The sequence below is a fragment of the Ranitomeya imitator genome, chromosome 1, assembly GCF_032444005.1.
Source record: "Ranitomeya imitator isolate aRanImi1 chromosome 1, aRanImi1.pri, whole genome shotgun sequence".
Classification (NCBI taxonomy): Eukaryota; Metazoa; Chordata; class Amphibia; order Anura; family Dendrobatidae; genus Ranitomeya; species Ranitomeya imitator.
The window spans coordinates 89,868,831-89,889,822 of record NC_091282.1 but is presented as its reverse complement, the minus strand read 5'-3'; the positions used below and the strand labels follow the sequence as shown (position 1 = coordinate 89,889,822).

Sequence of the window (20,992 nt, the reverse complement as noted above, 5' to 3'; positions counted from 1 at the left end):
CACCCTTAGCCGCAATCAAGCGTTTGCGATAACCGGCAATGAGTCTTTTACAGCGCTCTTGGGAATTTTGGCCCAGTCATCTTTGCAGAATTGTTGTAATTTTCACACAACTGAATGTGATTTGGGTTTGGGGGCAAAATTTAGATTTTTTTTATTTATTATTTTTTAGAAACATGCTTGTTTTCCTGTGTATCCACAGCCTGTTAGACGTGTTGCATTCGGTGTTTATTGCTAGTAATGACATTGTCTTGGTCTTTTGTGCAGGTTTGACCGCTGTCGGTGGGCTTGCCCTGATGGGTGGCAGTTACCTCCCCTCCAGCACCCCTCAAGTCCTGGCTGTGCTCGCAGCGTTCGTGTCTTCTGTGAACATTGCAGGTAATGGTCTCAGGGATGAATATAATCTGCATATGACTGGTACGTGGAGTCTCGTGGGCGGGAAACCAAGAGCACTGCTCCTCTTCTCCCATCCCATTTCTCATACATAGTAAGAGATAATTCCAAGGATGTGTTTTGGCGTAGAAGAATGGGTTTTCAGATTCCTGAGATCTAACCAGCTGCTCTTCTCGACGCTTAAACATTTACCTAAACCTTCACTTTGTACTGGAAGGCTCGGGCGACTTCAAGGGTCATAAACGCAACGTACAAAATCACCTTACAGCCCTAGTCTTACGGGACACACAGGTTGTGCTCATATGTTTACATGTAAAATGGAGGTGAGCTTGAATTAGAGATGTCTCACAATCCCAACTATATAACTCATTAGTGGTGGCATGTTTTATCGACCGTGGCATTGAAAGGAATCTGACGGCTAATTAATTCTGCCTCAACTACCAGCAGCAGGAATTGGGGACTGGCTATGTTATTGGGGCGAGGTCTGTGGGGAGATGTCTGCTGGGCGAGGTTGAGCCCGCAGACCAAGTAGAAGCCACAGGGACATAACCAACTAGTCCTCCTAGTCATTCTGTCCCCAGTTGTCATTTTCTGCGAAAAGTGGCAGCAATTCTGAGTAAAGCATAAATGTCTGCTACAAAAGACTCGGGCTCTGATTCGTGATGTCCATATTTCAGGCGTCATTACTCTGTTTCCACTTACCAAAAGCCTACTTTTTTTTACCCTACTGTTGGACTGGGGAAAAAAGATAGATGGGGCCATTTTTGTAGTAATAGCCTGTGTTAACCATTGGCCCCAAGGGCTGTGCCGATATAGTGTCTGTTAGGCTGGGTGCACATGTCCATATTTACCAGTCTGAATGTCGACTGCAGTACTGAATGCGGATCTCCATACCTGAACTCGCAGCCTCCTAAGCACATGTAAGTAAGGAGACCCTTATTCAGTCCATACATTTTGGTTTATACACAGAGAATGACATGGCTGTGTGAACGCGGCCTTAAGAATTTTCTTCTGGATGTGACCTAAAAGCCTGTAGCATAGTTCCATTGTAGGGCAGCCCGTAGGATAGTCTCATTATAGGGCAGCCCGTGGGTTAGTCCCATTGTAGGGCAGCCCGTGGGTTAGTCCCATTGTAGGGCAGCCCGTGGGTTAGTCCCATTGTAGGGCAGCCCGTGGGTTAGTCCCATTGTAGGGCAGCCCGTAGGATAGTCCCATTGTAGGGCAGCTCGTAGGATAGTTCCATTGTAGGGCAGCCCGTGGGTTAGTCCCATTGTAGGGCAGCCCGTGGGTTAGTCCCATTGTAGGGCAGCCCGTAGGTTAGTCCCATTGTAGGGCAGCTCGTAGGTTAGTCCCATTGTAGGGCAGCCCGTAGGATAGTCCCATTGTAGGGCAGCCCGTAGGTTAGTCCCATTTTAGGGCAGCCCGTAGGATAGTCCCATTGTAGGGTAGCCCGTGGGTTAGTCCCATTATATGGCAGCCCGTAGGATAGTCCCATTGTAGGGCAGCTCGTAGGTTAGTCCCATTGTAGGGCAGCCCGTAGGTTAGTCCCATTTTAGGGCAGCCCGTAGGATAGTCCCATTGTAGGGTAGCCCGTGGGTTAGTCCCATTATATGGCAGCCCGTAGGATAGTCCCATTATAGGGCAGCCCGTGGGTTAGTCCCATTTTAGGGCAGCCCATAGGTTAGTCCCATTGTAGGGCAGCCCGTAGGATAGTCCCATTGTAGGGCAGCCTGTAGGATAGTCCCATTGTAGGGCAGCCTGTAGGATAGTCCCATTGTAGGGCAGCCCGTAGGATAGTCCCATTGTAGGGCAGCCCATAGGTTAGTCCCATTATAGGGCAGCATGAGACTATCGCCCCTGTGCAGACAGGCAAACGGCTTACACATAACCGGGGCTCCATTATTTTGTATTGTCTCTGTACGGTCAGATGTCTTTCTTTGGACTAAAGGTTTGCTGTACAATTAACTTACGGGGAAGAAGAGAAATACATTTTAACTTTTTCTTTTTCAAAAAGCAAAAAAAAAAACAAACAAAATTCAGCACTTCCAAAATCCAAGACGAGCATAATTTGGAGAGGCAAAAACTTGCAACCTTTCAAACACATCAAGTTTGGGCTGTGCTGATAAGTGATACTGGGTGGGCTCTAGAGAAGAAGCTGGATAAGTATCTGATCTTGACCGGGTGAATTTCATCCCAAATGGCAGCACCGGCTGTAACCAGCACCAATATGCCGGTGGTTACAGACTACGGGAGATACTGGGTCACTAAGTAAATCCCTCTGGTGCTTCCCTTCATGCTACAGAAAGTTTCCATACATGAATTATTGCACTTTTGGGGGCGGTAATACACTATACATGGGGGATCATTTTGCGCTGTCATGGTCATCTGGATCATTTTTCGGAGAACTTTTCTCTGCGGACATGGATTTGGGGGTAAGGAGGTCCCAGCTTAGCAGGGAAAGTGATTTTATTGGCATCGGTGTCGACATTCTTCAATAATCAATTCAATGTGGAAAAATTATATGCGGCTAATTGAGCCAAATTGTCGTTTTGCCAGGCTATTGCTTTTCCCTTACTCACTGTCTTTGTGTAAGTAATTCTTTAAATGGTTGTCACAAATAGAGCCAAGCTCTGCTCCGAAAATCTAAAGCAGCCGTGTGTAATATGCTAAAGCTTGGCTGGATTATTCCTTCCAGCAATACGGCGATGCAGAAAATACAGGGCTCCAAGAAAAGCCAGAAGCGCGTGATCATAACCAACGAGGCGGCCGGAGCAAGGTGGTCGGGGTGGTGCAATCTGACAGTCCAGACTTTCTTGTCCCCCACCGTCGGCATCTACATTTCAGGTGTTGAATACAGTGCACCTTATTCTCATAGCCGAGTATTGTATTCACTGGGTCTGATGGAAGGTGCTGGTAACGCACCCACGGGTGCTGCTCCTACACCGTGCAGGTCACACGGGCAGGTATTGCCATCAATCCCTGGGTGACTATTGAATACGTCGTCGTGATGATGGTGGTTGGGTGTAATTATAGTACCCATTGTCCTATACATAAGACAAGGGCCACAGTGTCCCCTGGTCTCCTAAATGTGGCGACGGTCGCAGTGTCCCCTGCTCTCCTAAAGGGGGCGATGGTCGCAGTGTCCCTTACTCTCCTAAATGTGGCAGCGGTCACAGTGTCCCCTGATCTTTTAAATGTGGTGACGGTCACAGTGTCCCCTGCTCTTTTAAATGTGGTGACGGTCGCAGTGTCCCCTGCTCTCCTAAATGGGGTGACGGTCGCAGTGTCCCCTGCTCTCCTAAATGGGGCGACGGTCGCAGTGTCCCCCTGCTCTCCTAAATGGGGCGACGGTCGCAGTGTCCCCTGCTCTCCTAAATGGGGCGACGGTCGCAGTGTCCCCCTGCTCTCCTAAATGGGGCGACGGTCGCAGTGTCCCCTGCTCTCCTAAAAGGGGCGACGGTCGCAGTGTCCCCTGCTCTCCTAAATGTGGCAGCGGTCGCAGTGTCCCCTGCTCTTTTAAATGGGGCGACGGTCAGTGTCCCCTGCTCTCCCAAATGGGGCGACGGTCGCAGTGTCCCCTGCTCTTTTAAATGGGGTGACGGTCGCAGTGTCCCCTGCTCTCCTAAATGGGGTGACAGTCGCAGTGTCCCCTGCTCTCCTAAATGGGACGACGGTCGCAGTGTCCCTTACTCTCCTAAATGGGGCGACGGTCGCAGTGTCCCATGCTCTTTTAAATGGGGCGACAGTCGCAGTGTCCCCTGCTCTTTTAAATGGGGTGACTGTCGCAGTGTCCCCTGCTCTTTTAAATGGGGTGACGGTCGCAGTGTCCCCCTGCTCTCCTAAATGTGGCGACGGTCGCAGTGTCCTCTGCTCTCCTAAATGGGACGATTGTCGCAGTGTCCTCTGCTCTCCTAAATGGGGCGACGGTCGCAGTGTCCCCCTGCTCTCCTAAATGTGGCGACGGTCGCAGTGTCCCCTGCTCTCCTAAATGGGGCGACGGTCGCAGTGTCCCCTGCTCTTTTAAATGGGGTGACGGTCGCAGTGTCCCCTGCTCTCCTAAATGGGGTGACAGTCGCAGTGTCCCCTGCTCTCCTAAATGGGGCGACGGTCGCAGTGTCCCTTACTCTCCTAAATGGGGCGACGGTCGCAGTGTCCCCTGCTCTTTTAAATGGGGTGACTGTCGCAGTGTCCCCTGCTCTTTTAAATGGGGTGACTGTCGCAGTGTCCCCTGCTCTTTTAAATGGGGTGACGGTCGCAGTGTCCCCTGCTCTCCTAAATGGGGCGACGGTCGCAGTGTCCCCTGCCCTCCTAAATGGGGCGACGGCCGCAGTGCCCCCTGCTCTTCCAAGTGTGGTGATGGCCGCAGTGCCCCCTGCTCTTCCAAGTGTGGTGATGGCCGCAGTGCCCCCTGCTCTTCCAAGTGTGGTGACGGCCAACCTTCCAAATAGGTGATGCTGCCACCTTTCATCTGTCCCCACAGTATAACAAGTGCCACATGTTAGACCCACAGAAGGACCTAAAATCATACTAATTCAGTTTCGGTGGGTTAACGAAAACCCCAAATAGCTGCCAGGCGGCATAAAAAGTAGTCAGCAAACCTGAAACCTCTCGTTAGCACATTGTGGTTGCACCGTCACAGTGTAGGATTATCGCTGGTGTCTGATTCTTCTGGTTCTTCTCTCTGTAGGTGGCTTCCTGGTGACACAGAGAATGCTGGACATGTTCAAGCGTCCTACTGATCCCCCAGAGTACAACTACCTGTACCTGCTCCCCGCTGGTGCGTTTGTGGGGGGCTACGCTGCTGCACTCAACAGTGGATACACCATTGAGCAGGTGAGCGAGGATTTCTTGGTTATGCCTCTATGGATTAGCGATTTAATCCCTTTTTAGTCTGTGATAATCTTCAGCTGCTCAACAGCAGTAAATCTGCTCCCAAGGAATATTGGATGGATTTCTTTACTTTACTGTTTTCTGGGAACATCATCTTCTTAGCTGTAAATGTCAGTGCCACGTCTTAAAGTATTTTTTTGGTATAGAACTGAAAGCATGATGGTCAGTCTACCTAGTTTTCACACCAGCAGCGGCTGTGTCAGATACTGGAGCTCCGTCCCATTCAATAGAATCGGGTTTAGCGGCAATACCAAACCTGTCCAAAGACAAGAGCGGCGCTGTTTCTGGAAGAGAAAAATCAGATCAGACCTTTTCTATACAGTGTTGAATCCATTTTAAGGGTTAATTCAATCTGAGAAAATGATCACAATGATGCCCAGTTTAGACAATAACTTGATGGTTGTTGGGAGTCTTGCCAAGCCCGAGACTGGTTCTCAGAGATGCCCCGCTGAAGTGACGCCGCACCAACCCATGCACGTCACCGCTCCATTTATAGTCTATAAATCTGCCAGAGAGAGTCGTTGCCCGGCAGTCTCATACACAATGAGCGGAGCCGTGGTGAGTGCAGTGCCCTCTATTCATTCAAAGGGGGCGCTCCAGAGCTGCAATCTTAGGTGAAGATCCCGGCGTTAGGACCCTTGTCAAATCAGCAAGGTTATCCCTTTGGGTGGATAGGTCATAACTTGCTCAATTGGGAATAAACCTTGTTGGGTTGTCCAGGCTTGTGGTCTAAGTCTGTAGGCACTCTGTGACTGCAGACATGTGAATCCTCACAGCACGCACTGTGTGCACTGTCAAGATTCTCCAGTGCCAGGAATAGGCAGGAGTGAGACTCAAGTCCCCGCGCCTTCATATTATTCGACGAAGACACTCAATTAGCACCTGAGTATGCTTAGATTACCCCTTATCCGAGCACGTTCGCTCATCACTGCTCGTCACCATACATCGGTCCGTGTAACAGGGTGTAAAGCGAGCAGCGGTCTATGAGATGGTCTGTCCATGCTGGATATGGCCAGCAGCAATGTTAGGTCAACCTCCATGCCTTCTTGTAGCTACACCATGAACACGGGGGTCACAGTTTTTGGTGTATGTGTGTAATTACCATGGATCGCAGCCTTTTTATAACCCTCCTTCCCAGAGGGAGATGCCTGTCAGCACGCTTATTTCCAACATGGACGATGGCCCAAATAGGACATAGACGACCTCAGTCCTCGCGAGCCAGTTGGCAAACTTCTAAAGCAACATAACGTAAACTAATAATCACAGCCCCCCTCCAATTCCCAGCGTGGATGAGTTCTGTAGACCTTAAACAATTATATCCCCCTACAAAAAACCTAATTCTCAGTAAGCCGGGCTGAATCCTGTCCCATAAACACGAGAAACCAGATATTGCGTGATTCTTTATGACCTACAGTATTACATACGTCTGCAGAGGATTTAATGGAAACCGCGCCAAAGACGAGAGCCAGCAAGCCTTGTAATGGTTCCTGTACTCGGTCTCTACGAGGCCGTCCAGTTATTAATGTAATGGACAAGTCCAGGGTGTAACGGACGACCCTCGCTGTGTGCGGACCCCGGGCCGAGCGAGGCTTCTCTACACATCGCACAACTCCTCTCCAATACTTGTTAGGGGTTCATGCAACAGGCTGATATTTACTATCAGGACGAGCAAATAATGGCACTTTTGACTTTTTTGACTATTTTTTTTCAACTTCGTGCTAAAAAAAAAAAAAGTTCTTAACCCTTGTTGGATAAAAAAATAGTTCTTAACCCTTGTTGGATGGTCCAGGTGTTTTTTTTTTTTCACCACACATGGCCACATTCTGACTCTCATATTTTTATTTTATTTTTCTTGAACAGACCAGAGAAAAAACACACACCCACACACACACACACACACACATATATATAATGTGTGTGTGTGTGTGTCTATATATATATATATATATATATATATATATATATATATATATATATATATATAATATATAGACACACACATATATATGTGTATATATATATATATATATATATATATATATATATATACCTTTTTTTTATTCTATGCATTGGAATGATTGCATCAATATACCGTAATTTATGCAACTTTTTTTTTTTTTTTGAGTGGGCAATTCTGACATTAGTTTCTTCATTTTCCTCTACAGCGTTCACCATTTGGTTTCAAATATGTCATCTTTATTTTTTGGGTTGTTACAATTTTGGCGATATCTGCAGTGTTAGGGTCTGTGCACACATTGCGTTTTTAAGTTTGTTTTTGTTTTTTTGCGCAGTTTTGACGCAAAGCATGAAGGATTTCCTTGTACCAGCAAAGTAAATGCGATTCCTTAAATCTCATGCGCACGTTGCTTATTTTTTGTTCCTTTATAGATTCTAAACTGGCAGCATATCAATTCTTTCAACATTATTGCTGCATCGATCACCCATTTTAATGGAGTGGAGAACATTCTGCAACAAACATGAATGGTTAAAAAAAAAAAAAAAAAGCAACCCAAAAAATTTTGCAGTGTTTTTCCTCCTAAGAGATGCAGAAATGGTGCTCAAATTTCTCCCGCAAATCCCGAAAGTGTGCACATACCCTTATTTTTCAACATTTTATAACCACTTTTTCTTTCTTTTCTTTTTTTTTTGATAAACAGGACTGTGCACAATTTTTAATAAACATGGACACTGTATAACCCACCCCCACCACTGATTGGCAGTTTTCTGCCTATGCACAGTGTAAACAGGAAGTTGCCAATCAGTGATGTGGGCGTGGTTATACAGGGCTCCGCATTGCAATCCTGCCTCTGATGATAATGAGCCTGCTGAAAACTTTTCTGTGAAGGGAAGGAATATGAGTTTTTAAAGTAGCACCAATAACCAGAGTGAAGACTGCTATTTTTTTTTATATTATTTGTTATTGGAGGGAAATTAACTTTGGCAAAATTTCCTTTTGTGAATTAATTTGGACCTGGTGAAATAGAACTATTTTGCCAAAGTCACCAAGTTCCAGCTTTGATCATTTCCAATATAAAAATATAAATGTTGTTCCACATTAGAGGTGCCTCCTTCCAAATGGCCGTATATTTATGTCTAGTGGATGGGTAAGGCCCTGTGCCCCACCGTTCGACAAAAGCAACCCAAATCCACACACTCTATGCTGCTCAGGGCTTTATTAGATGTTTGTAGAGCAGACGTTGGTGGCCGGCCTCTGATATATTAACATGGTGGAATTCAATGCATTATTAGCTTATAGTCAAGGCTTTAATTATATATTTTATGTCCTTTTAATTCAGGGTATCCCACAAACAAAGTGCATTTTAATCAATAGATCATGGCATAAGCTAGGTACTGTCTAATGGCAGTGTCGGTCCATGCAGAACTGCTCCAGTTCATGGTTGGTATATAGATTGTTTACTCACTTATCATAGGAGAAAAAAATCCAGGGTCTCGCAGCTTTCTGAGGCAACACATTTCCCTGCCTGTTTTATCACAGGAGTGAGTGTTTCTACCCGTTGCCTGTCCTGTGTGCTCATCCTGTATCAAATCAGTAACATTTTCCCACCTACAAAGAATGGAGAGGTATGTAATTTTTATCGGAGGTACACTTCACCTGTGAAAGACAGAATCTAAAAATAAAAAACAGAAAATCGCACTATATAATTTTTAAATAATGAAATTTCATTTTATTGCATTAAATAAGTATTTGATCCCCTACCGACCAGCAAGAATTCTGGCTCTCGCAGACCTGTTAGTTTTTCTTTAAGAAGTCCTCCTACTCTGCACTCGTTATCTGTATTAATTGCACCTGTTTGAACGCATTACCAGTATAAAAGACACCTGTCCACACAATCAATCACACTCCAACCTTTCCACCATGGCCAGGACCAAAGAGCTGTCTAAAGGACACCAGGGACAAAATTGTAGTCATGCACAAGGGTGGGATGGGCTACAGGGCAATAGCAAGCAGCTTGGTGAGAAGGCACAGTTATTAGAAAATGAAAGAAACACAAGATGACTGTCAATATTCCTCTGTCTGGGGCTCTGTGCAAGATCTCACCTTGTGGGGTAAGGATGATTCTGAGAAAGGTCTGGAATCAGCCCAGAACTACATCGGGAGGACCTGGTCAATGACCTGAAGAGAGCTGGGGCCACAGTCTGAAACACTACCATTAGTAACACACTACACCATCATGGATTAAAATCCTGCCGGGCACCCAAGGTCTCTCTGCTCACACCAGCACATGTCCAGTCCCATTTGAAGTTTGCCCATGACCAGCTGCATGATTCAGAGGCGGCATGGGAGAAGGTCATGTAGTCAGATGAGACCAGAGCAGAACTTTTTGGTATCAACTCCAACCGTGAAGGATGAGCACAACCCCAAGAACACCACTGACCCAACCGTGAAGCATGGTGGGGGAAACCTCATACTTTGGGGGTGCTGTTCTGCAAAGGGGACAAGACGACTGCACCGTATTAAAGGTTTTAATACGATTTTTTTTCGATTTGAGATAAAAATATGGTTCAATTGTGCATGAGCTCTGCATTACAGCAGTACCTTTCATATCCCCCGATTCCCCACCTTTGCTGAGAAAATACCTTTGTAATCTCTCCGTTTTCCTATGTAAATTACCCTGGTCCTGTACGATGGGCGGGGCCTATTCACCATCTCTCCCCACCTCCTGCCTTGCTCTACGCATTAATTTTTCTTCTTTCCTGCGTTGGCGTTGTTCTCCTGCGCCTGCTCATTGAAGTGGCCTCTCTCGCCCGTGCCCAGTATGTTTTGCCCAACAGTGGGCAAAGCATAAAAATCATTATTGCGCATGCGCCATATTACATTACGTACTGTGCCCTGGAAGTCTTGCCATGCAAGAGGGCATAGAACGTAATGAAAAATGCGGGCGCATGCGCAATAATGATGTTATGCTTTGACCACAGTTTCTGCGCATGCGCATTGAATTGGCCTCTAGTGCCTGCGCAGAAACTGTACGGGATCTGTGCTATTCACAGATCTCGTTACGTCGAACATCGAGGAGCGGGGGGAGAGACGATGGATAGACCCGCCCATCGGACCGGGGTAATTTGCATAGGAAAACGGAGAGGTTACAAAGGTATTTTCTCAACAAAGGTGGGGAATCAGGGAATATGAAAGGTACTGCTGTAATGCACAGCTCATGCACAATTGAACCATTGAATAAAAAAAAAGGGGTGATGGACTCCCCTTCCTGACATGCTCTATGGGAACTGAGTTCCCGCAAACCGCAGTACTACTAGTACGACGGCACGATCGCGTGAAGTCACAGTGAGCGCTGCGGCGATCGCGTGCGGGTGTCAGCTGTATATGACAGCTGACACCACGCAGCAATGCCCACGATTGGCGCTAGCGCCAATCATGGGCATTTAACCCCTCTGATGCCGCTGTCAATAGAGGGGCATCGTGCAGGGACGGGGGCTCCCTGAGCTCTCCCACCGGAACAACGCGATCGCATCCGGAAGGAGTCGTCGGATCCAAGATGGCCGCAGGACTCCTTCCGGGTCATGAAGTGAGGTGGCTAGCCGGCACCTGCTCAGGGCAGGTGCCGGAAAGCCTCCTGCACTGCCTGTCAGATCGCTGATCTGACACAGTGCTATGCACAGTGTCAGATCTACGATCTGATCTAATATAGTCATGTCCTACCCTGGGACAATGTTAGAAAGTAAAAAAAAATAGAATGTACAAAAAAAAAAAAAAAAATCCCCAAATAAAGAAAAAAAAAATCCCAATAAATCCATTTATGTAAATAAGAAAAAAAACAATAAAAGTACAGATATTTGGTATCGCCGCGTCCGTAACGACCTGCTCTATAAAACTAACCCACTAGTTAATCCCTTCAGTGAACACCGTAAAAAAAATAAATAAAAAAACGAGGCAAAAAACAACGCTTTATCATACCGGCGAACAAAAAGTGGAATAAAACGAGATAAAAAAGACTGATATAAATAAACATGCTACCGCTGAAAACGTCAACTCGTCCCGCAAAAAACAAGACCTCATATGACTCTGTGGGCCAAAATATGGATAAATTATAGCTCTCAAAATGTGGTGATGCAAAAACTATGTTTTGCAATAAAAAGCGTCTTGTAGTGTGTGACAGCTGCCAATCATAAAAATACGCCAAAAAAAGCTATAAAAGAAAATCAAACCACCCTTTATCACCCCCTTAGTTAGAGAAAAATAATACAATTTAAAAAAATGTATTTATTTCCATTTTATTCGGATTCCCATGACAGCACTACGAGAGAGGGGATCCGCCCTTCAGGAACAGGAAACCTACAGATACAAAAGGGCGGCACCTCTCCCCATGCATCAGTTGGTTTCCTGTTCCTGAAGGGACAGGATCCTACAGATGAATCTCGTAGGAAAGGATCCCAGGCCGGCCGGTCGATTCAGGTAGCGGGGGGGTCTCCTACCTCGGCCGGTGCGGAAGCCCCTGGAAGACGTCACGGTGGTCCTGGCTGGACTGCACGTCAGTGACGTAGACAGCAGGGAGCAGAGTCCGGAGGATTCCTGATCTCCTTCAGCGCCGGCGCCGGTAAGTATAGCGCTCCTTTGGTCCATGTGGTGGTGCAGCGCGGTGGTGAGGTAGCGGTGCCAGGAGGGGAACGCTATCCGGAGATCTGCTGAGTGCTCTTCGGCGTCCTGCATCGCTCTCAGCGTTAGCTGGAGCGTTTCCGGGTGCAGTGACGTCGAGGGGGCGGAGTCAGCAGGCGCTTCCGGGTCACTGGGGAACTGCGCATGCGCAGTTCATCCAAGATGGCGGCGCCCATCGATCCTGAACGCCGGACTCCTCACACACTGCGCTGACCCCCCAGCTGTAGCCTCATCAGCAGGAACCAATGAGAGTGGCGCCAGGCAGCCTGCTGACCGGATCTGAGGGGGATTTAAGCAGGAGCTGGATTTAGAGCTCTGCCTTTGGTCACATCCACATCATGGAGAGTGATGGTGAGCGGCAGCTTCAGCTGTCGGAGGAGGTGTGACAAAAGCCCATAGAGAATGAGCATGCCAGGAGTGACCAGTCCAGCCGTAAAAGCTCGTCCAAGCAGGGATCTAGAGCATCGACTGGCAAAGAACCCCCTCGTGTTCCGGTACCTTTTTTGGCGTACACTGGTAAGTGATCTACGTGAATGCTCACTCAGTGACGCGGGCCCCTTATACTTTGTCATTCTAGGGGAAGAAAAGTGCAAAGTCGAAACATAAGGAGTGTGCCCTGTGTGAAGTCCCGTTACCAGATTCTTATACTAAAAAATTATGCGCCTCCTGTATACAACAGACGGTGAGGTCTACAGGAGTGGAGGGGTTGAGTGTCATCAGGCTAGATAGATGGTATCACCCTTATTGTCCTCCCCTAGGTAGCGGAAGAATCTGCTTCTACGGCTAATCTACGTGAGATGATCCGTACAGAAGTAAGGGAATCCCTGCGGTCTATGTCCCAGGCGGGAAGTTCAAAACAGAGAGCCTCGGTGATCTCTGATTCGTCAGAGGAAGATAAAGAGGAAGGTTCTTATGGCTCAAATCTCTCTTCCTCGTCATCAGAAGAGGAATCTGGCCGATTCTGTCTGCCTCTGGACCGGGTGGATAAATTAGTTAAGTCGGTCAGAGGTACGATGGGCCTAGAAGAACCTAAGACTCAGCTTTCCCGTCAGCAGTTAATGTTCAGTGGCTTGGAACACAAGAAGCGTAGATCCTTCCCGGTGAATGATAAAATTCAAGACCTGATTCTCCGAGAATGGAAGAAACCGGAGAAGAAAGGCTCATTACCACCAGCTTTAAAACGCAGGTATCCCTTTGAGGATACGACTGTGGATACCTGGGACAAGGCCCCTAAATTAGATGCCGCGGTGGCAAAGGCATCAAAGAGAGCCGCATTACCTTTCGAGGACATGGGATCCCTTAAAGACCCTCTTGACAGGAAGGCGGATACCTTCCTTAAAGGTACTTGGGAGATGGCAGCCGGATCCTTGAGACCGGCAGTGGCTGCGACTTGTACAGCCAGATCCCTAATGGTCTGGCTGGAACAGTTGGAATCCCAGCTTAAAGAAGGCGCTTCCAGAAGTTCTATTCTAAGTGCGCTTCCGGTGATTCAAGATGCTGCGGCTTTCCTGTCGGACGCGTCGGTCGATTCGGTCAGAATGGCGGCCAGAGCAGCAGGACTCTCCAACGCGGCTCGTAGAGCCCTGTGGTTGAAGTGTTGGTCGGGTGACATTCAATCAAGGTCCAAATTATGCGCTATTCCATGCAAAGGGGAATATCTCTTTGGGCCAACCTTGGATTAGCTGCTTGAAAAGGCTGGAGATGACAAGAAAAAATTCCCTAGTTTGTCATCAGCCTCTTATCGGCGTCCATTCAACAGGAGGAGATTTGGTCGCGGAAGGAAGCGCGCATCCTCGCCCTCTAGAGAGAATTTTAGATGGGAGGATAGACGCAGGAGAGGTACGGGTTACATGTTCCGCCGTTCCTCAAAAGAACGTAAGAAACCGGACCAATGACTAGCAATCCCTGTGGGAGGGAGATTGTCAGCCTTCTCTTCCGCATGGACTAACATCTCAAATAGTGACTGGGTCCGAGGTATTATTTCAGAAGGTCTGAAATTGGAATTTATTCACTGGCCTCGGGATAAATTTATGTTAACCCCCTTACGCTCCTCCACTATTGAACAGACGGCTTTAGAGGCAGAAGTTGTGAGTTTATGCCTTAAGAACGTGCTGATTGAGGTCCCAGAGTCAGAAAGAGGGAGTGGATTCTACTCTCCTCTATTTCTGATTCAAAAACCAGACAGGTCATTTAGGACTATTATTAACCTTAAATCCCTTAATGAATACCTGGTTAAGGCCACATTTAAAATGGAGTCAATCAGCTCTGCAATAAAAATGTTGTTCAAACACTGCTTCATGGTAGTTGTGGACTTAAAAGATGCGTATTACCATGTTCCTATCCATGAAAACTTTCAGAGGTTTCTACGTGTGGCGGTGTCTATGGGGGGTATTGTTCGACACTTTCAATTTAGAGCCCTTCCCTTCGGCCTCTCAACGTCTCCCCGAGTATTCACTAAAGTTGTTGCGGAGGTCATGGCGCACTTACGTGAATCTGATATCTTCATAATCCCTTATCTGGATGATTTCCTGATAGTTGGAAACTCAGCAGACCATTGCCTTGCTCAGGTAAAAACAGCTATGTCTAAACTAGAACATCTGGGCTGGATTATAAACTATGAAAAATCCCGATTACAACCCCTAAAAACCCAGAGATTTCTAGGGCTGCTGTTAGATTCCGAGTCCCAACAATGCCGTCTTCCACCTGATAAACTGCTCCATATCCAACAACAGGTATTAAAAGCAATTAATAAACCAACCATGACTCTTAGACAGGCTATGTCTTTATTAGGTTCCCTAACTTCCTGTATTCCCGCCGTCCGTTGGGCACAGTTCCACTCCAGACCTTTACAGTTTGAAGTACTGAATTATGATAGAGTCTTACAGGGTTCCTTGCAGGGTCAGATGACATTGAGTCCAGAGGTTCTGGCATCTCTTAAATGGTGGCTAGAGGAAGACAATCTGTCAGCAGGAGTTCCCTGGGTGACTCAAGTGACTCGGGTAATTACGACGGACGCCAGCCCCACGGGGTGGGGGGCACACATGGGTGACGTAGTAGTCCAGGGGTTATGGGATCCCCAAACATCAGCCTCTTCCAATCAGAAGGAGTTAATGGCAATTGAATTCTCAATTAAAGAACTCCTCGTATATCTACAGGGTCACCATGTCAAAATCCTCTCCGACAACCAGGTGGCAGTGGCCTATGTGAATCACCAGGGTGGAATACGCTCCAAGTCCCTGATGGAAGTAGCGGATCGCCTGCTCCAGACAGCAGAAAACCATTTTCTATCTTTATCCGCAGTTCACATAAGAGGGAGAGAGAATATAAGAGCAGACTTTCTAAGTCGAAGCACCTTAAAACAAGGAGAATGGTCTCTGAACACAAAGATCTTCAACCGGATTGTCCGCATGTGGGGTCATCCAGAAGTGGACTTATTTGCCACCAAGCACAACAGAAAGACGATAAATTTCTGTTCCTTAAATCCCAGGGAATATCCACTGGCAGTGGATGCCTTCCTGATCAGATGGGATTTCCGATTGGCATATGCGTTCCCCCCGCTCAATCTATTGCCGCTGGTGGTCAGAAAGATAAGGGAGGATCAAGCGAGAGTCATACTGATCGCTCCGTTCTGGCCCAGAAGAGCTTTGGTTTTCCTGGCTCAGGACCATGTCCGTGAAAGACCCCTGGGTGCTGCCGGACATTCCGGACTTACTTCATCACGGTCCGATCAACCATCCACAAGTGAAGGGTCTCCATTTGACGGCATGGTTTTTGAGAGGTCATTGTTAAAAAGCAGAGGTTTTTCTCCAAACCTAATTGATACCCTTATGAAGAGTAGGAAAAACATAACAACTATGATCTACTCTAGAACTTGGAGGAAGTTTCTGGCCTCTTCAAATTTTAATATTGAAGAGGGTATACCAATCAACCAGATTCTAGAATTCCTGCAGAGGGGGCTAGAGCTAAATCTATCCACAAGTACACTAAAAGTACAAGTATCAGCCCTGGGGGCTCTATTTTCTTGTAACATTGCGGGTAATTATTGGGTATCAAGGTTTATCAAAGCATCTAGTAGATCCAGACCTATACACAGGAATAGGTCAATGCCTTGGGATCTCAATCTAGTCCTTTCAGCCTTGACTAAGGAACCATTTGAGCCCTTACATTCAGCCTCACTTAAATTACTATCCCTCAAAACAGCGTTTTTGGTGGCAATTACATCTGCTCGTAGGGTAGGAGACATACAGGCTCTTTCTAGGCTGTCCCCTTATACAGAATTTTTACAGGACAGAGTAGTCCTCAGACCAGATCCAGCTTATTTACCAAAAGTGGCCTCAGATTTTCACAGATCTCAGGAGATAGTGTTACCGTCATTTCTCCCTAATCCTTCTAATTCCAAAGAGGAGTTACTCCATACATTAGATGTTAGGAGATGTCTATTAGAATATATATCAGTCACTGATGCTTGGAAGAGAGAGGATGCGTTGTTTCTATCCTTCCAAGGTCCCAGGAAAGGTCTTAGTTTCAAAGTACACGCTAGCGAAGTGGATTAGGGAGGCTATCTCTCTGGCTTATACTGCAGGTGGAGGTCCAGCTCCGCAGAATCTGAGGGCACATTCCACCCGCGCCATGGCTACATCCTGGGCTGAAAGATCTGGAGTGTCGATCGACCAGATATATAAGGCAGCTACGTGGTCATCCCCTTCCACCTTTTTCAAGCACTATAGGTTGGACTTGGGGTTCTCTTCTGATCTCACCTTCGGGTTAAGGGTGCTGCAGGCTATAGTCCCTCCCTAAGGTAGTTTACATCTCTGTAATTCTCTCGTAGTGCTGTCATGGGAATCCGAATAAAGCATTAAGCTACTTACTGGTAGCGGCATTTTTCGGAGGCCCATGACAGCACCCTTAGTTCCCTCCCTATTCACGTGGGGGTTGCACTTCCTATAGTATATATAATGAGATAGATATATCTCACGTGTGGTATATAGTTCAATATGATGGATTGTTTTTGTACATAAACTGTATATAATGTATATTTGTGTGCTACTAACCGCGGTAGTCCTCTCAGGCTCTGAAATACAACTGATGCATGGGGAGAGGTGCCGCCCTTTTGTATCTGTAGGTTTCCTGTTCCTGAAGGGCGGATCCCCTCTCTCGTAGTGCTGTCATGGGCCTCCGAAAAATGCCGCTACCAGTAAGTAGCTTAATGCTTTCGGCTTAGGGCTAGGGTTAGGGCTAGGGTTAGGGCTAGGGATGGGGCTGGGGTTGGGGTTAGGGCTAGGATTAGGGTTGGGGTTAGGACTAGGATTAGGGCTGGGGTTGGGGTTAGGGCTGGGGTTAGGGCTGAGGTTGGGGTTAGGGTTAGGGCTGGGGTTAGGGCTGGGGTTCGGGTTAGGGCTGGGGTTGGGGTTAGGGCTGGGGTTAGAGTTGGGGCTAAAGTTAGGGTTTGGATTACATTTACTGTTGGGATAAGGGTTGGGATTAGGGTTAGGGATGTGTTTGGATTAGGGTTTCAGTTAGAATTGGGGGGGTTTCCACTGTTTAGGCACATCAGGGGCTCTCCAAACGCAACATGGCGTCCAATCTCAATTCCAGCCAATTCTGCGTTGAAAAACTAAAACAGTGCTCCATCCCTTCTGAGCTCTCCCGTGCGCCCAAACAGGGGTTTACCCCCACATATGGAGTATCAGCGTACTCAGGAGAAATTGGTCTCCAAAATTTGTTGTCCAATTTGTCCTGTCACCCTTGGGAAAATACGAAACTGGTGGCTAAAAATTAATTTTTGTGGAAAAAAAAAAAAAAGATTTTTTTTATTTTCACGACTCTGTGTTATAAACTGTAGTGAAACACTTGGGGGTTCAAATTTCTCACAACACATCTAGAGAAGTTCCTTGGGGGGTCTAGTTTCCAATATGGGGTCACTTGTGGGGGGTTTCTACTGTTTAGGTACATTAGGGGCTCTGCAAACGCAATGTGACGCCTGCAGACCATTCCATCTAAGTCTGCATTCCAAACGGCGCTCCTTCCCTTCCGAGCTCTGCCATGCACCCAAACAGTGGCTCCCCCCACATATGGGGTATCCGCATACTCAGAACAAATTGCACAACTTCTGGGGTCCAATTTCTTCTATTACCCTTGGGAAAATAAAAAATTGGGGGCGAAAAGATCACTTTTGTGAAAAAATATGATTTTTTTTTATTTTTACGGCTCTGCATTATAAACTTCTGTGAAGCACTTGGTGGGTCAAAGTGCTCACCACACATCTAGATAAGTTCCTTAGGGGGTCTACTTTCCAAAATGGTGTCACTTGTTGGGGGGGGTTTCAATGTTTAGGCACATCAGGGGCTCTCCAAACGCAACATGGCGTCACATCTCAATTCCAGTCAATTTTGCATTGAAAAGTCAAATAGCACTCCTTCCCTTCCGAGCTCTCCCATCCGCCAAAACAGTGGTTTACCCCCATATATGGGGTATCAGCGTACTCAGGACAAATTGTACAACAACTTTTGGGATCCAATTTCTTCTCTTACCCTTGGGAAAATAAAACATTTGGGGCGAAAAGATAATTTTTGTGAAAAAATATGATTTCTTATTTTTACGGTTCTGCATTATAAACTTCTGTGAAGCACTTGGTGGGTCAAAGTGCTCACCACACCTCTAGATAAGTTCCTTAGGGGGTCTAGTTTCCAAAATGGTGTCACTTGTGGGGGGTTTCAATGTTTAGGCACATCAGGGGCTCTCCAAACGCAACATGGTGTCCCATCTCAATTCCAGTCAATTTTGCATTGAAAAGTCAAACGGCGCTCCTTCGCTTCCGAGCTCTGTCATGCGCCCAAACAGTGGTTTACCCCCACATATGGGGTATCGGCGTACTCCGGACAAATTGTACAACAGCTTTTGGGGTCCATTTTCTCCTGTTACCCTTGGTAAAATAAAACAAATTGGAGCTGAAGTAAATTTTTTGTGAAAAGTTAAATGTTAATTTTTATTTGAACATTCCAAAAATTCCTGTGAAGCACCAGAAGGGTTAATAAACTTCTTGAATATGGTTTTGAGCACCTTGAGGGGTGCAGTTTTTAGAATGGTGTCACACTTGGGTATTTTCCTTGGGTATTTTCCTTTATATAGACCCCTCAAAATGACTTCAAATGAGATGTGGTTCCTAAAAAAAAAATTGTGTTGTAAAAATTGCTGGTCAACTTTTAACCCTTATAACTCCCTAACAAAAAAAAAATGTTGCTGCCAAAATTGTGCTGATGTAAAGTAGACATGTGGGAAATGTTACTTATTAAGTATTTTGTGTGACATATCTCTGTGATTTAATTGCATAAAAATTCAAAGTTGGAAAATTGCGAAATTTTCATAATTTTCGCCAAATTTCCATTTTTTTCACAAATAAACGCAGGTAATATCAAAGAAATGTTACCACTGTCATGAAGTACAATATGTCACGAGAAAACAGTGTCAGAATCACTGCGATCCGTTGAAGTTTTCCAGAGTTATAACCTCATAAAGGGACAGTGGTCAGAATTGTAAAAATTGGCCCGGTCATTAACGTGCAAACCACCCTTGGGGGTAAAGGGGTTAACTCCCTAACAAAAAAATTTTTGGTTCCAAAATTGTGCTGATGTAAAGTAGACATGTGGGAAATGTTACTTATTAAGTATTTTGTGTGATTGGGGGCGTGTCCTAGCTGGCCATGTGAGCGGACGTAGGGAAGAGCGCTCCCGCTGCCAGAAGGATTAAACCCGATTTTCGGGATTTCCTACCGTGCACAAGTTGGCCCATAGTCTGGAGGACACAGCGGCGATACCGGCGACCATGACCAGGAGGCGGCAGAAGGATGCGGGAGCTGGCGATGCAGGAGCCAGCCAAGATGGCGCCGAAGTCAGAGAGGACGCCGACAGGGAGAACGCCGCATGTCAGCGGCGTATGGAGGTGGCGGCGAAGCTGCAGTAATATACCAGAGTGGAAGCTGTGGAGGAGGCAGAGCAAGGATCCGGAGCTGGAGCTGACAAGGAGGAGGAGGAGGATACAAGCATGGTGGAGAAGCATGAGGTACAGAAGGGGAAGGAAGGAGGCAGCATGGCGGGGGCTAGTGGGGGGACCTGAGGGCTCACAGCGGGCAGAAGAGCCGACTCTTAGAAATGTTATTGCGCTGATCTCCTCGTGCCAGCAATCCCTAAATTCCCTAGCCCTGCACATGCAGGAGGTTAAAGGGGACACGGCACAGATTAATGCTGCCCTGCAAAAGATGGACAAACGTATGGGAGCGGTGGAGGAGAGGGTGAGCACGGCAGAAGATCACATAGTTAAATTACAAAAAGCGGAGAAGAAATTCGCCCAAGCAATAGCCGAGCTCGCTGCTAAAAATGAGGATCTGGAAAATAGATCCAGAAGGGATAACATACGTATAGTGGGGCTGCCTGAAAAGACGGAGGGGAGAAACCCCACAGAGTTTCTTGAAAACTGGCTGCTGGAGAAAATTAGGAGCACAGTACTGACCAAAGTTTTTGCTGTTGAAAGGGCTCATAGGGTCCCGCCGCAGCCCCCTGCCCCAGGAGCGAATCCCCGTACCATGCTTGCCAAAATACTGAATTACAGGGACAGAGACATTATCCTCAGAAAGGCTAGAGAGATGGAGGATCTGACGGCTGGAGGTCAAAAAATCGCCATTTACCCGGATTATTCCGCCGCGGTTCAGAAGCCGCGGATGAAGTTTACTGGGGTCAAGCGACGACTGAGGGAGCTGGGAGTGCAGTACTCTGTGATGTTTCCCGCAAAGTTGAGACTGGTGGCTTTTAATAAGACCCACTTTTTTCTGACACCAGAAGATGCTACCCAGTGGATTGATACTAACGAGAAAAAACTTAAGGGAAAGGGTGACTGACATTTCAGCGAGATCCGGATAGGAATTGTTTTCTCTGTCGCTGGAAGAGGGATTTGCGCTTGTTAGCATTGATTAAAGAATTGAGCTGCTACTGAGGGTTTTGCTGGGCCATACTGAGTGACTGGCTGGAGGAGACAGTACTGTCTCGTAAATATGGGGGAGGAGGGTTATGCCGGATTCTGTAAACTGGT

At 46.9% G+C, this 20,992-nt stretch overlaps 1 protein-coding gene across 1 annotated transcript in view; it reads left to right on the top strand.

The window, feature by feature from the left end:
- Positions 1-20,992, top strand: part of NNT (nicotinamide nucleotide transhydrogenase) — a 137,461-nt gene that overhangs the window by 56,947 nt on the left and 59,522 nt on the right. The window contains exons 12-13 of the mRNA XM_069748680.1: positions 265-375; positions 5,078-5,223. Coding sequence (XP_069604781.1) covers positions 265-375; positions 5,078-5,223 — 257 coding nt within the window. The remainder of the gene's footprint in view (positions 1-264; positions 376-5,077; positions 5,224-20,992) is intronic.